Source organism: Bemisia tabaci, chromosome 8 (genome assembly GCF_918797505.1).
Source record: "Bemisia tabaci chromosome 8, PGI_BMITA_v3".
In the NCBI taxonomy this organism is placed as follows: domain Eukaryota; kingdom Metazoa; phylum Arthropoda; class Insecta; order Hemiptera; family Aleyrodidae; genus Bemisia; species Bemisia tabaci.
The window spans coordinates 43184703-43199964 of NC_092800.1; the positions used below are offsets into that span (position 1 = coordinate 43184703).

The 15262-nt window shown below is 35.9% G+C and overlaps 2 protein-coding genes and 1 long non-coding RNA gene across 5 annotated transcripts in view; all 3 read right to left on the minus strand.

Moving 5' to 3' along the window:
• The window catches only part of LOC109030472 (matrix metalloproteinase-2), a 364259-nt gene that overhangs the window by 36637 nt on the left and 312360 nt on the right, over nucleotides 1-15262 (minus strand). The gene's annotated exons all lie outside the window — the stretch shown is intronic.
• On the minus strand, nucleotides 3888-6921 carry LOC140225211 (uncharacterized). Its single transcript, XM_072303233.1, has 5 exons — nucleotides 6766-6921; nucleotides 4983-5250; nucleotides 4409-4589; nucleotides 4190-4278; nucleotides 3888-4074 (listed from the first exon to the last, which is right to left on the minus strand). Exons 2-5 carry the CDS (start codon nucleotides 5226-5228, stop codon nucleotides 3949-3951), a joined length of 642 nt encoding a protein of 213 aa, XP_072159334.1. The 5' UTR covers nucleotides 5229-5250; nucleotides 6766-6921; the 3' UTR covers nucleotides 3888-3948.
• On the minus strand, nucleotides 8980-14641 carry LOC109030517 (uncharacterized). The gene is made up of 2 exons (XR_011900347.1): nucleotides 14156-14641; nucleotides 8980-11967 (listed from the first exon to the last, which is right to left on the minus strand). It is a non-coding gene; the product is annotated as an uncharacterized lncRNA (long non-coding RNA).

Consider the following 15262-nt stretch of genomic DNA (forward strand, 5'->3'; position numbering starts at 1 on the left):
TTTTCCAGCTACTTTTTTAAAGCAGGCTGTCTGCCAATTTAAAAAAAAATCCCTAATTTCCCCGGCAAAGAAAGCCAAAATGACGGGAAAGAATTTTAAAATTCACTTACAGACGGAAAAAATAATCCCTGGCATTTCTTTGACAAAAAGGAATAAAATATTCCTAATTTTTCGACACGGTTGAACTGATGAGATTTAAGAATTTTTCGAATTTTGGGAATATATTGTAATACAAAATAGAGCAAAATATATCGTGCTTAAACTTGTGCGGATAGTTTTGCCTCATTTTTAAAATTTAAAAGACTTCAGCAGAAATTCCGGTAGAAATCTGTGCGAGAGTAAAATTCGCGGAACATCTCCCGAAAAATCCGTGTTTTTCGATTACCCTGACACGAAAATCGCTTGCAAAATAAAATTCCCTAACATGCCGAACTTTTGCGGATTCTCTGACATGCCGTTTTCCCTGACAAAAAAAAAAAAAAAAAAAAAAAAAAAAAAAAACTCTCGATTTTCCAGGTCGATAGACATCCTGCTTAGCGGCGTGAAAGTGGAATAATTCGTGACAAAATTATCGGAGACGTTCATGGCTTTCGACTGAGCAGGCGAGTACTTACTAACGGCTCAGCCGAACGAGGACGACGGCGACGCGCACACCACGGATGACAGCAATAACAAGAATGCAACTATTCAGGCTCGATGGATGTCTCGGTGGCATACCCGAAACAGGGCCGGATTGAGGGGGTGGCCACATGGGCCGCGGCCCATGGCGGCAAATCTATAGGGGGCGGCAAATTTTGCAATTTTTTTAAATGTAGGTATAGGAAAAATTCGGATTTTGAAAAAAAATTACAAACGAGAAAAGGCGACAAAATCTCTAATTTTCCGAGAGTATAGTAATTTCTACTTTTGTCGTCTTTCAGTGATACAAGAAGCAGCACCTTTAATTAGGCGAGTTAAGAGAGAAATCAAACACGCAATTTGGCCTGGAACGGCGCGACTTACCTAGAAAAAAATGATGACTAGGACTTGAGATGAAAAGGAGAAGCCCTCGGCGCGGCGATCGGCATGTAACACATATTAGCGCCTACAAGACTGCACGAATACTTCACGCATTGCATCAAACACAGTTCGGTCATTGCGGACAGCGTGAAACGGATAGCGCCTACAAGAATGCATGAATACCTCACGCATTGCGGCAAACACAGTGCGATCAGCGTGAGACGCGTAGCGCCTACAAGACTGCGTAAATACTTCACGCATTGCGTCAAACACAGTGCGGTTTGCGAGGCGCGGCGGCGGAAGTTAAAGTCATTAATCCACATTTATGTTTGTTCTTTCATAATTTTTTCGTTCATTTCTTATGAATGGAAGGCCTTGTCCACACAGGGATAGGTTTACGAAACTTAACTTTCTCGCAAGTTCCGTGAACTTTTGCTAGTACTGTTGACAGGGCTTTCCCAAAAAATGTGTTCAACACCAGTAAACGCATCTTATGCACCCCTCCCCCGCTGGCACGTTCATTTGATGGTTTTCATTGATGTTTCAATACGAATAAGAAGGGGGCGGCAAGTAGGTAAATCCGGCCCTGACCCGAAAAATTGAAGGCGCACACTATCCTCCTGTGCGGAAAATGGAGATGTTGCATGTGTGAGGGATTTGCGATTTGACCATTGATTCTTATGTAAAAGTTCGCGAGAAACACGACGGTGCCACTGGTTTTCTCTGAAATCGACTCCCAAGCTCAAAAAAAAGCTCTCAATTGTTGAGGCCAAAATGGAAGGGAAATCCGACGCTACCTGAGAGTCCTCCTCTACATCAAGACAAACTCTCCATGCAAAGGTAGGGAGCAAATACATTGACAGGGCTCCCACTTTATTTGGGGACTCTATAACTGAAAACACGGCAACCCTGCTAATGTATTAGCTCCCTATCTTTGCATGGAGAGTTTGTCTTGATGTAGAGGAGGACTCTCAGGATAGCGTGGGATATCCCCTCCATTTTGACCTCAACTTGAGAGCTTTTTTTGAGCTTGAGAGTTGATTTCAGAGAAAACCAGTGGGACCATCGTGTTTCTCGCGAACTTTTACATAAGAATCAATAGTCAAATCGCAAATTCCTTACACATGCAACATCTCCATTAATGATTCAACGCTTTACGACAACGCCGCCGGGATCATGAAATTTTTAAAGTTTACGGTGTATTATTTTGCTCTACTGAGAAAGACGCCGTATAAACATTCGACAGTTGCCAAATTTCCTCGAATGAAACATGTATTTGAAAGGAAAGTTTTGCATCGTTTACCTTGAAATTTTTAGGTATTTTTGATTAGATCAAGAACAAAATTGTCTGAAAATTTTGAAAACAAATATTCACAATTTTTCCCAGTAAAGAATTATTTGTTGAGGGAAATATGGCAACATTTAAAAGTTCTTACGGCGTTTTTCTTTAGCACGGCAGTATTAGTGTACCTGTTCACCCGTTTTCGGAACTGAGGCGAGATAGTGGCAACAAGAGGGTAAAAGTTGGATAAAAAAATATTAGGTATAGGTAGGTATTTTAGCTGTCTATGCCCGTAAAATCTCTTAAAAAACCATTATGAAAAGTCAACTAAACGTGAAAATTCATCCACACCTCATCTCCTGTCACCTATTTTGAGAGGAGCTACTTGGGGGGGGGGGGGGGTGATTTTCCCTACACTCAAATATTACAAATAAGAATTGGTCTTCGAGTACAGTAAGCCTTGCCAAAATTTAACAAGAACCATCAGCTATTTATAGCTGATAATAGGTGCTGGAAAAAGTCCATCTTGAAATTTTAAGGTGAATCTGCAAAGCGATTCAACATTCATAGGATGTACAAAATAGGATAAAATAAGTGCAGAGAATACCTAGCCAATTGATTAATAATTTCTCTAGGTTAAATCATAAAATTTTTCAAAAATAGATGAACTTTTTTTTCTTTTATTCTTTCTATTGCCTTAGTATTCCAACATTATTCTATGAGATTGCTTCTTTTTTTGGGAAATTAACTGAACAAAATAAAGGCATCCAAGTAGAAAGAGGTTTGGTTTTATTAAAAAAAAAAAAACCACAGCAAATTACACATATTAGACAGCAGCAAAGTAAATGTTTAAGGGAAAAAAACACCAGAAATAAAAAGTAACACTAAAGATAAAAGTACCTACATTTTTAAGTTATAATAAACGATACAGTACGGTAAAAAAATCCAGTGATAGTACATTGAGTTACGGCTACGGCAAAATGAAATGAATTGGAATTTCACTAAATACTACTCTTCATTAATGAAAGATGTTACATGGAGATTAATTACTTAAAAAATAAAGCTTTACCTTTGTTACTTGTGCCTCTTTTAAATGACATGAGATTTATACTTTTTCAAAAGCTCTGGATAATTTATTTAGGAGGGTTTATTCCTCTGATATTTTTCTTATTTAATGATTAGCAAAAAGTTCCTACATTTTTACTTACAGCAATTTTGAATAACTTTTTATAATCTGCGAATTTATATAGTCGCAGAAGATAGTTTTAAGACTGAGGTTAGAGTGAAAAATTACAATGAAGAGTGTATAGTACTGAGAGTAAGATGCTTCAATTCTGCAACAGTCAATCAGTTAGTTTTCAGAAAAAGCCCCCCTCCCCCCCCCCCCCCCCCGATTTAAACAAATATAATATAAAGATTATAGATGAAACTGTTCACAACTTAAGTACCTACAGTTAAAAAAAAATAAAAAATCTTCAGAGAATATGAGAGGAAATTTTTTTCAAAACGGTAATGTTTACTCTTATGTTTCAAGAAAAAGAAAAGAACAATGGATTTAAGTGAAATAATGATAAATCTGAAAAAGTGTTTGTTGAAAATGTGTGAGTATATCAAAGGGCATTATACCTATTTACTTGTTTCTCCTACCTGAATGATGGTAGTTGCAATTATTTGTAATACTTTTTCACCCATGAAGTCCGAACTAACACATCTTTCAATGTGAAATTATTGGTTTCTTGAATGTTTTGGATTTTAGGTACGTTCAAGTCAGTTAGCCAAGCATATATCTGAATCTGTAAAACAGAAACAATCAGTTGAGTTCAGAAAATAGAGTGAAGGTCAGCAGATTATTTGTTATGATGTGTTCGTTTTGATTGAAAAAAAATTGGTTGGTTTAATTTTACTTACGCTAGATTTGGTGCTATCTGTATCTGTTGCCATGAAAGTAATTTTCTTCTTATCCTTCTTCGGTGTTTCTGAACACTGTCCTTTAAAATCTGAAAATCAAAAAATCACACTTAAATGTCATTAGTAAAGAAAAAAGGAAAGAGACAATTAATCAAATAATTGCATTATGTTGAATTTAATACTATATTAATATGAAGTTGACAATGTGATTTTTCTCACCAATGAGGGAATCTCCATCCATTGCAAATATGTCTTCAATTTTAGTCCAGTTTTCGGGTATTGTAACATCAATAGTTTTTATCTTTCTCACGGTGGACTCATCGGTTAACTTAATTTCAGTTTTTCCTGTGAATTTGCTGGTCTGGATGCAGAAATTGGTTAATTCTACTGACATTCCTTCCTACAGATGAGGAAAAAAGTATTAGACAAATTTAATTGATTTTACACAAATGAAGCCAGAGACGTAAAATAAAAGGTTTGAATATTTCAATAGATCATACTAAAAAGTTTAACACATTATGTTTACACATTGTTAAGTTTATGTCATCCATTATGATCTTGTTCAATGCGAATCAGAAGAAAATTTCAATTTAGATATGGTCAGAAATGCTCCTAATAAAGAAAGAGAGAGCTCACCATTGAAAGAATAAATACTTCTAGACAAGTTTATTTAGAAATAGAGGAAAGAAAGAAAAAAAAAGAACAATGTGTGATTCCAAGGAAGCTTCTCAGTTATGCAATTAGTAATTTAACATTCGTCTCAAAGAATCTCCTCTTTGTGAAATTTACTTACACGTAGTTTTTTATGTTGTTTTTCACAGAAGCCAAAGCAATATATTTTGCCATTTGAGTCATGCAAATAGAAATGGAAATATTCATTCCCTGCATCAGATTCCTTCAAACCACTTAGACTTTGGATGACCCCTCTCACTGATGTATTACTTTTGGAAATATCAACAATTTGGGATATTGAAGTTAGTCGTTTTTTATATTTCTTCGAAGAAGAGCCGCCTTGACTTTTGTATGTTCGTTTGGGCATTTTCTGGATGAAATCGAGAAACCTGAAACAAGTCAAAAATATATAGAGAGGTGGCAAATCATAGAAAAAATAGATTTCAAATTTAGGTAGGCACAAAAACATGTACTTAAATAGGTTGCGGGCATACCTACATGTAAAATTCCATGAAATTCATATTCTATTTCTGCATTTTCTTTGGCTGAAAAAAAAGAACTTGGCGGTTGTTTACGCTTCCTCGGATGGCACTGACTGAAGTCGCCAAGCGATCGCATTTTCGCTAAATTTATTGACTTTACCAGCTTCCCGGGTTGTAGCACATCTATCTGCATTTAAATTGGGCCCACCTACTTAAAAACTATGCATGAGCTTTAAAGCATTGCAATGTGTAAATAAATGTGCCTTGCAGAGTTAAAAACCATTCATGAATTTTTTCTGAAAACTCCTATATTAGGTATCCCCTTGTATTGAAGAGAAAAAAGCCCATTGGATTTCTGAGAGATAGGGGCGATCCTTTGTACTATTAAATAATATGAACAAGGAAATGTTCAACTCTGCGATGCAGACAAACCTTTGAAAACACGGCAGTTTGTTTCAAACTATACCAGTATCAATAAAAATTTGGGATCTTCATCTTGGACAAGGAATTAAAAAAACTGTCGAGAAAGTAAAATCCGAAAGACCTCTCATTTGATTAAGAAGGCCAGGCCAAGTAAGAATCAACACTCCCAGAGTGCGACAAAAGATCATGGCTTCAGTTCAGCATTGACAATAAGTGCATGAGTCAATATGATGGACTCCTATTATGCTCTAGATAAAAGTGCGAAGAATTTAGTGGGCATGAGTTATTTATGCTGAGGTAGAGACATGATGTAAATTATAGTGCAGAGAGGAGTAAGAGGTCAAAATTCCATGAGAATTCAGACACTATATTCCTATTACCTATCTAGTAGTGCACGTGTAAAATGTGCTGAATTCGATTCAGGTGCTGAAACTTTTTTCTTTGGGGTTACTGCATGTGATCAGATTCTGTGGTCACTCCATTATCTGCGGTACAGCTCAATACACCTGGTCACATACCAGCCAAAGCATCCCAAGCGCCATGCGATGCTGCAAAATTTCTGCTGCCATTTTATTTTTACAGAGAAATTGTTCAACAAAGCTGTCTAAAAATTTCACTGAATTTTCTTAGTGCTGCCGATAAAATTCAGCGAAATCTATAAAGAGATTCAACTAGGTATTTCTCTATGAGAAAATAAATGGCGGCGAACATTTAAAACGTCGCATGGTGCTTGATACTTTGGCCGGAAGGTGTCGACTTCACGATGATCATGCTGTCTCTTGGGAACCTTGCTCAGTCAGTGACGGTTGTCGAAATTATTTGCACCAGTACTTGAGAAGAGGCACTGAGATTACATCTATTTCATCTAATTACTGAAACAAGGCTTAGCAAGATCTTTTCACAGCGCAATCATGAAAAAACAAACTCTTTGTCTCAACAGTTACATATAGTACGTTGACAGTGAGCAGAAGTTAGTGCCAAATGATCTACTTTACTTACGATTCACAGGAATTCAGGAGTTTACTTAATTCGAGAATTAACAACACGACGGCGACACTTAACGAACCCAGCAGCGGCTTTGATACTTAGCGAATTGCGATGCGCAATTGCGCAGTAACAGGTGGTAGAAAATGGTGTCGAATCGTTTTCTCTTTGGAATCTGCATTGTTTTGGTTCAGCAAAATTACGGAATGCCAACATTATCCTAGGCTGAGAATCCTTCACAAAAGATTTAATGCAGACAAAATTCAGACAAGTCGATCTAGGCCATCAAGTTTAAGTAGAAAACATATTATTTAAAATATTCAATGGCCACAAATATTATTTGGGGCTCAAAAAGATGGATGAAAAATACGCGATGGACTGGATATTTTATTGCCCATGTTGGCATACTCGCTGCTCTTCCGCAGAATGTGAAAAACTAAAGCGTGGATTGGCCTAGAGCTGTGGCGCGAATTGGCATTTTATTTGAATTCGAGCACTCGCGGCAGCTCGAGCGCGGCTGTGGGAAGGAGGGGGGTAGAATTAGAATCGGAGCGAACTAGTATGCGGATTACTGGAGTACCTTTGTGGAATGAAGGACGGTAATCTCTTAGAATTGTCGATCTACATTTAAAACACACTTTTATTTTACAAAATTCCGGCCAATATTAAATATCCCTCTTAATGTAAGTGTTGATTTCTTCTCGAATTGAATGTGTTTTTATTACGGACTTGCTGTACCTTGCACATTTGTCACCTTCGGGCCGAAGTATCACAAGTGCCACACGACGTCAAAAATTTCCTCCGCCATTTTAATTTTTTACAGAGAAATTGTTCAACGAAGCTCTCCAAAAATTTCACCGAATTTTATTTGTGCTGCCGATCAAATTCAGTGAAATTTTTTAACAGATTCAGTCAACAATTTCTCTGTGAAAAAATAAAATGGCGGCGGAAATCTGTAAACGTCGCATGGCGCTTGTGATACTATGGCCAGAGGGTGACGATATTTGGTAAAACAGTGAGAAAGTGTCATGATTTACCTATTCATGATCGGCTTTCAAATTTAAGGAGCATTTTCTGTATCAATGCAGGAGATGGATGTTAGGGTAAATCCCTACTAGAAATTTAGAAACCTATTTTGATAGAATACTATGTACATACTTTAAATTTATAGAAAAAGACGGAACCATTAGGCATGGGTATTTCAGCTGCCTACGCCTGTAAAATCTCTTAAAAATGCCTTCATGAAAAGTGGGGGCATCCAAACGTGAAAATTCATCTGCACTTCATCTCCTGACAGATTATGAAAGAGCAGATTCCTTTTTTTTTTTGGGGGGGGGGGGGGGAGGGGATATTCAATGTGACTTGTGCTCTCACATGTAATTCCCTGTAATCAAAAATTTCATGCAAAATGAGAATAGATCGCTTTGAGTATAGGGACTTTACCTGCAAAAGCAGTCATTCGATCTTAGAGTCGATAGGGAATCACTTCTTGAGAGCAAAACACCGAACATGTTTGAAATTATTTAGGAGGGGATCAAAGTTGACGCTGTAAACGGCAAATCATGTGAACTATCTGTTGAAGAGATAATTTTGGTCGTATAATTCAGCGGGAAACATCAGCTATCAATTAGTTGATATTGATGAAATACCTCCATTGTGGAACTTCAAGGTTATTCTGCACTAGAAGTCAAAAATCACAGGATACAGAAAAAAAGATAAAATAAGTGCAGAGAGTACCTACCCAATTGATTAAAAACTGCGCTCTAGACTGCATAATAAAATTTCTAAAAAAATCGGTGAACTTGTTTTACAGATTTTTATTTTTTTTTTCTTGCGTGAGTAAAGTCAGAACTTTTCCCCATGAGAGTGGTTCTTTTTTCTTTCTTAATTCCGTCCTTTTTTTAACAAAGAGGTTGGGGAATTAAAGTTGAAAGAATAAAAGTATTGAGTTACACATTTTGGTTTTATTAAATATTATAAATATTGATATCTTTAGTGACAGCGGCTTCATAGATATTTAAGTTTTACTAAACAATACACTACAGTAAAAAAAAACAAGCAGAGGACATTGAGTTATAGCAAAAAGACGTGAATTTGAATTTTACTAAACACAGCTAAACTTTGGTGGAGGATTTTTACATTACTAGAAAATATAGCTTTATCTATGTTATTTGTGTTTCTTTTAAATGACATGAAATTTATGTTTTCTTAAAAGCTCTAGATAATGTATTTGGGATGATTTATTCCTCTGACATTTGTTTTCTTTGATAACCGGCAGTAAAACTGTGTAATCCAAGATTGAAGAACAACAAGTGATAAAAATTTTGATTAAGGAAGTACATTACAAATATCTTTCAAGATTACAATACTTAATTAAATAATTTGCAGGTCATAATAAGAACGTACACTATGATAAAAAACACAGTTATGTAACAACATTTTTACTTACAGCAATTAAAATAGCCTTTTATCATCTGCAATTGTACAGTTACAGTAGGTAGTGTTTATGACTGTGGTTAGAAAAAGGAATTACCATCAAGACTTTGTGGTATTGAGAGTAAACGCTCCGAGCTTTGCAACGGTCAAGCACTAAGTTTTTAAAATGAAAGCAAGGGGCCAAAACTGCAGTGGAAGATGATGTTACCAACTTGATAGATATATAAAAAATTGATACCTTGGATGCTCGTTGCTAAATAAGTATAATTACAGATTGGGAGCATTTTCAATTAATGCTGGCCTCTTGACCTTATTTATTGAGTCAAACTCAGTGATCTTTCTCTTATTACATACATGAATATTTGGACGAGAAAAGGTGTAAATGAAGATAAGTTACACACACATGCAGTCTTTTAACTACCCATTTCAAGGAAAATTACAAGTTAGCACTGAGACTAAAAATCTAAAAATATCTACTTCCAAAAATTTCGTTTTTTTTAAAAAAAGAAAATGAAGTTTACTCTAATTATTTGCATTAAAATCAGACCTTATTGCACACTTTAAAAATTTAAGTTAAAAGATCACCTTTCATTAAGCAAGCTAACATATGATTTTTAAGGCTGAAAATGGGTTCTTCAGAGAAAATGAGAAGAAAAAGGATGCTTAACCATTAAAATCACCCTTGTGAAAGATCTTGGGAATGTCTTTTACACGACTACAATAAAATTAAATTGTACAGCAGTAAATGTTGAAAGACTAAGTGTCTACTAAATTAAACAACTTGTAAAACCCTGTATCACATGCTAAAGGTGCAGAGATAATATTGAATTAACTATACTTAACATTCCTGCGTAAAATGTTTGGAAAAAGCTGGAACAGTCTCACAAGCCTAATCAATTGCTGATTACATGATTTTGATGATTTCAAGAACAAGTCATGACATACTTAAACCTGTCAATTTCGGATCATATGAAAGGAATTTGAGTGAAAAAGTATTTTTTCTTGGAAATAAATGAGAGCTGTCTCAGCAATTTGAGTATTTCTATTTCCAGAAAAACTAGTTCCGACTTGAATTAAAAATAACTACTTCAGGATTTACAGGACAACATTTAAAACAAATATTTTGGAAGAAATACAGAAATTTGGATAACACATAGATAGATTAGAAATCTACAAAATTTTAATACAGTTATAAACAGATTGATTGAAATAGACTAATAAAAAAAGAAAAAAAGAAAAAGAGAAAAAAAGATAAAGGAAAAAAAGGATTAAAAGCAGAATTGGAATGCTTAACGTTACAAAATAGAGCAATGCATTTTTGAAGGCTTGATGAACTAAAAGAACCGCTGATAAAAAAATAACATGCCTCATATTTGATCAGTTTTTAAGTATTTACAGGCCAAAAAAACTTATTTGGTTGAGAATGTATAGATTGAAACAAAAATATGATTATTTATACGAATAAATACATGTTTCAGATGTACAGACATTTGATAAAAGTTGCCCATAACACTTGTGCATGGAGTTTTTTCAAATTTTTTTGTTTATGTAACTAACATAAAAGTAGAATGCCAGTTTTTCATCGTTTAATTGTTTGCCCTCGTTCAGCTTTATGACATTTTCAATAAACAACTTATAATACCTGTGGTCATTAAAGTCTTTCATTTTTTTTGTGGAATATATACCAAAATTGATTTTTTTAGTTCCTTTAATGTATTCTTGAGATGCTAAATACTGGAATAAGACCGCCTTATTTGTAAATTTTAGTGCTTTAACTTGCTGAATTAGATTGAGATTTACAATTTTACTCAAGTTATTGTTATTATTAAGTGAGTGGCTTAAACCATGGCCACGAAACTGTGATTGGTGTTCTTTAACACCAATCACAGGTATTTCACAGGTATCACAGGTATTTTGTTTGGGTATTGGCATTGCCTTAGGATTACTTGATTCGCCTGAATCACATCTACGAGACTCTGATTGCAGCTCTTTATTTAGTGTTGCACTAGGGTCATAAGATTTGCTTGAAACACAGCCAAAAAACTCTGATTGCCTGTTTCTATTTAGCATTGCACTAGGATTATAAGACATGCTTGTACCGGTGCCGCAAAACTCTGATTCCCTGCCTTCATTTGGCATAACATTAAAGTTTCCAAAGTTATGAAAATTTTCTCTCATTGAGCGACCTGTTTGGCGCATAGACTCGTACGGAATCTGCCATATCTGTACCCTCTCCACTTACGTTTGCATGATGGACAGTAATTTCTACCTCTTCGACCTGAAGGCCTAAAAGGGGTTTTACAATCAAGACAAGGTTTTTCTCTCTCTGAATCCTTGTAATTGATTCTGCGATAACTGTACCCTCTCTCTGTACACCACTTAAGCTTACAAGGTGGACAGTAATTTCTACCTTTCCGACCTGAAGGGCTAAAAGGGGTTTCACACTCAAGACAGATTTTTTTTGGAGTGTAACTCAAATACCTACGGATACAACAAGATCCGAGGGTTAGTATGTTTCTATTTTTTATGTTGAATATGAGCTTGTTTTTCACTATCCAATGAGTGCAGATACAATTGTTTTTGCGGGGAGGTAATTTTTTTATTTTGTAATGATCAATCAATTCTTTTGATAGACCACCTTTTAAATCACAACAATTTGCAACTTTGGACAAAGCAGTCCACTCATCTTTGGCCATGTTTTTGTTCGTTTTGTTGTACGAATATTGAAGAAGGACATCCCAAAACTTTTTGTGATTATCTGCTTCTTCATCCATGATTCACCTGTGAAAACACAGCAGACACACACTAAGTTGCAAAATAAAAAAAAACATGCTTAAAAAAAAAAAAAAAAAAAAAAAAAAAAAAAAAAAAAAAAAAAAAAAAAAACCCAAGAGCCTTGATAGAGATCAGCTAAATAACCAAAATAGTTGCTGGTAAAAGATGCGAAGCCAAAATTTGAGTATCCTTAATTTGTTCTTTATTGAGTACCTATTTTCAATTTTTAACTCCTGCAAAAAATTTTCAGCCTCCTCTGCTAGAAGCCATTACTTTTAGAGACAACGACTTTACCCAAAAATGGTAAGTTTGTTGAGACCCCTGAGAGGTCATAAACTAGGAGAGCTTTGGGATCATTCTATTTGAAAAGGCAATGGTTCCAATTTTACAGGGACAGGCCCCAGTGAAAAGAAGATGGGAATCTCTTTTGATAAAGGAGGACCAAAGGTTCAAAAGGGCCAAAAGAGGCTCCATGGGATTTCTCAGAGAAGCCGAATGGGGCCTCCAGAACTTCCTTTGAAGGAATTTTTTTCTTCCCTTGAACAGGCTGACTTTTGCTAAACTTACGGCAAAATTTTTACTACTTCTGAAGATTTAAATTATGGAAAACAGTACCCAAAGCATGTACCTAGTCTCTCAAGTGGCAACAGCTGAAATTGTTGAGCCATTGTGTTACACACAATATCAATAAACTTTTATCCTGATTTTTCCAACTTTTCCTCATCACCACATATCACCTGACTTAGCCACCTTTTCAAACTGCTGGAAACCCAGGGAATCTGGATGGTAGGAACCCACTAAAGTACATACTTATAAAGTTCTTTAGTATTGGGTATCTTTTCTGACCAAAAAATAGCAGAAACAAAGTTAAAGAGGATTTGCAGGGGTCTCAGAGAGGAAAAGGCTCAAGAAACTTAGGTTCATGAAAAGGCTTTCGACCATAGAAGTCTTAGGTCCTGGGTCCTAGAAAAAAGTTTCCCTTCAACATCCGACGTAAACTATGAAGTGGGCATACCCTTGACTTATAACTTTGAGCCTTTCAACATTGCACTGTCTGAATAGGTAACTTGAAACTTGCATTGGAGGGATGTGATAAACCAGCCATTCAGTACCTAGCCTTACTTAAAACTTTCTTACAAATAATATCACCTCTTACCGGAAGAAAGAGGTCCATCGCAATTATACAGGATTATTGCAACTCTTCCTTAAAATAATGGAGTAGACTGACAGAATCTTTGCCACTGCTCTTTACTTACAAATCTTTCCGCAGAAGGGCAGTCCACAGTTTGCAATAGATACTTAAGTAGGTATCTCAATGAAATTTGAGATCTCATTTTGGTCTGTTCAAATCCCAACACTGACTTAGAGCCAAGATCTGAAAGATAATAATTGATTGACCGCCAAGCGTAACGAACCGTCTATTTTGCACTTTAAGGTGATTCGATGGACGCCATATTTTGTGTCGGAACTGCATGCGATATATCGCATCAATTGGTTCCATTTTTTCAGCTACTCGTCACTTTTCTCCAATTTTGAGATCGCAATTCTGTTGTCAGGAGACTAAAGCACTCACTTACCAATTTTAACATAGAAATTCAACGTAATAAAGGCGTGTCTTTTTCAGAGAGAAAACATCGCGTTCGATACTGATATCGAATAACTGCACTCTAATGCGATATTTTCTCTCTAAGAAAACCACACCTTTATTATGTTGAATTTCTTTGATAAAATTGGTAAATGAGTGCTTCCGTCTTCTGACAACAGAATTGCGATCTCAAAATTGGAGAAAAATGACGAGTAGCTGAAAAAATGGAACCAATTGTTCGAAACATCGCATGCCATTTCGACACAAAACATGGCGTCCATCGAATCGCCTTAAATTTCTATTTCCTCAGCAATGCAATAGGTTAGAATTTCAGTGTTGAGACTTTCTTTGTTCAGAGTCAGTCCATGTGATTGGGAACAATTCTGGAGAGGGTTTATCATGAGCGGCTATATATCTGGTTCGGAAACAGTGATCATGACTGTGTGAAGCGGCAATCAAAATTCATTCCTAGCTACTAATAGATGACTTTAAAATATCATGTCATTGTTTTTAGAGAACGGTATGTGCTCTCTGTTCCTGCACATGAGAAAGTATATGGGGAGAATTTTTCACATTAAGAGTGAGTGTTGAAATAACAACGCTACTTACAAATAAAAAGAAATCTCTGTTGAGTGGAATCCTACAGTTGGTGGAATCTGGCAAGTGGCAAGATGAATGCGCAACGCACTGATTTTCTTGATTTGAAACAAAAATTCTGACGATAAGTAGTTAGAGAAAGTCTGAGACTTCACCAACGCAGCGGCAGCTAAGCAGGTGGTTGAGTGGAAATTGGATGGAAAATGAGGAAAATGGCGTCGATTGTTTTGGTTTTGCAATACTAGGGTATGCCAACTCTGTACAAAGGCTGCCAAATCCTCACATAGAATTAAGATCAGACTGCTCGATCTGAATTACCACATTTAGGAATGATACAATAAAATAAAAATATTTAAAAACCATGAAAATTATTGAAGAAAATTTGTGGCAAAAAAATTTGGATGAAAAGAACATGACGGACTGGATATTTCATTGCGCATGTTGGCATACCCGCTGCTCTTCCTCAAAATGTAAAAAACTAAAGCCCGGATTGGCGCAGAGCTGTGGCGCGAATGGACCTGGTATTTGAATTCGAGCGCTCGCGTCAGCCCGAGCGCAGCTGTGGGAAGGAGGGGGGTAGCAGCGGAGCGAACTATTATGCGGATTACAGGAGTAGAGAACCTTTTTGGAGTCGATGGTAATCTATTAGAATTCTGTCTATCCAAATTTAAAAGAGACTTTCGTTTTATAGCCATCCGGCCTTCATTAAAAATCTGGGGGGAGGGGGGGGGGGGAGGGAGGGACTGGGTATAGTTGTAATTTACTGCAAGAGTTTGCTTTCAGAAAGAGTCTAGTATTTACGATGCGCCGACCAACCCTGAATTAAAAAGAAATAAATGATTATGAATAAATAAATAAAAGTAATAATAATTTTAAAAAAATTAAACAAATAAGTACGAAGATAAAAAAATTGGAAAATAATTAAGCATAATAACAAGATAAATATATAGAAATTCGAAGAAAAATTAAATAAAAAATGTGACTATGATATAGTTCGCATTTTTCAGAGGGGAAGCGACGCGATCATAGTGTTGTATAAATAGAGCATAGTGGTGTACATGTATAAAAATAGTGTTCCTCTCACGCACAAGAATGGCAAGTAGTTGTTCTTCCTACCAA

Coding starts and splice junctions, on each gene's coding strand:
- LOC140225211 (XM_072303233.1), bottom strand. CDS start 5,228: ATGCCCAAACGAACATACAAAAGTCAAGGCGGCTCTTCTTCGAAGAAA. Junction 4,590..4,982: donor AACAACATAAAAAACTACGT/GTAAGTAAATTT, acceptor CCTCATCTGTAG/GAAGGAATGTCAGTAGAATT. Junction 4,075..4,189: donor CAGATAGCACCAAATCTAGC/GTAAGTAAAATT, acceptor TCTGTTTTACAG/ATTCAGATATATGCTTGGCT.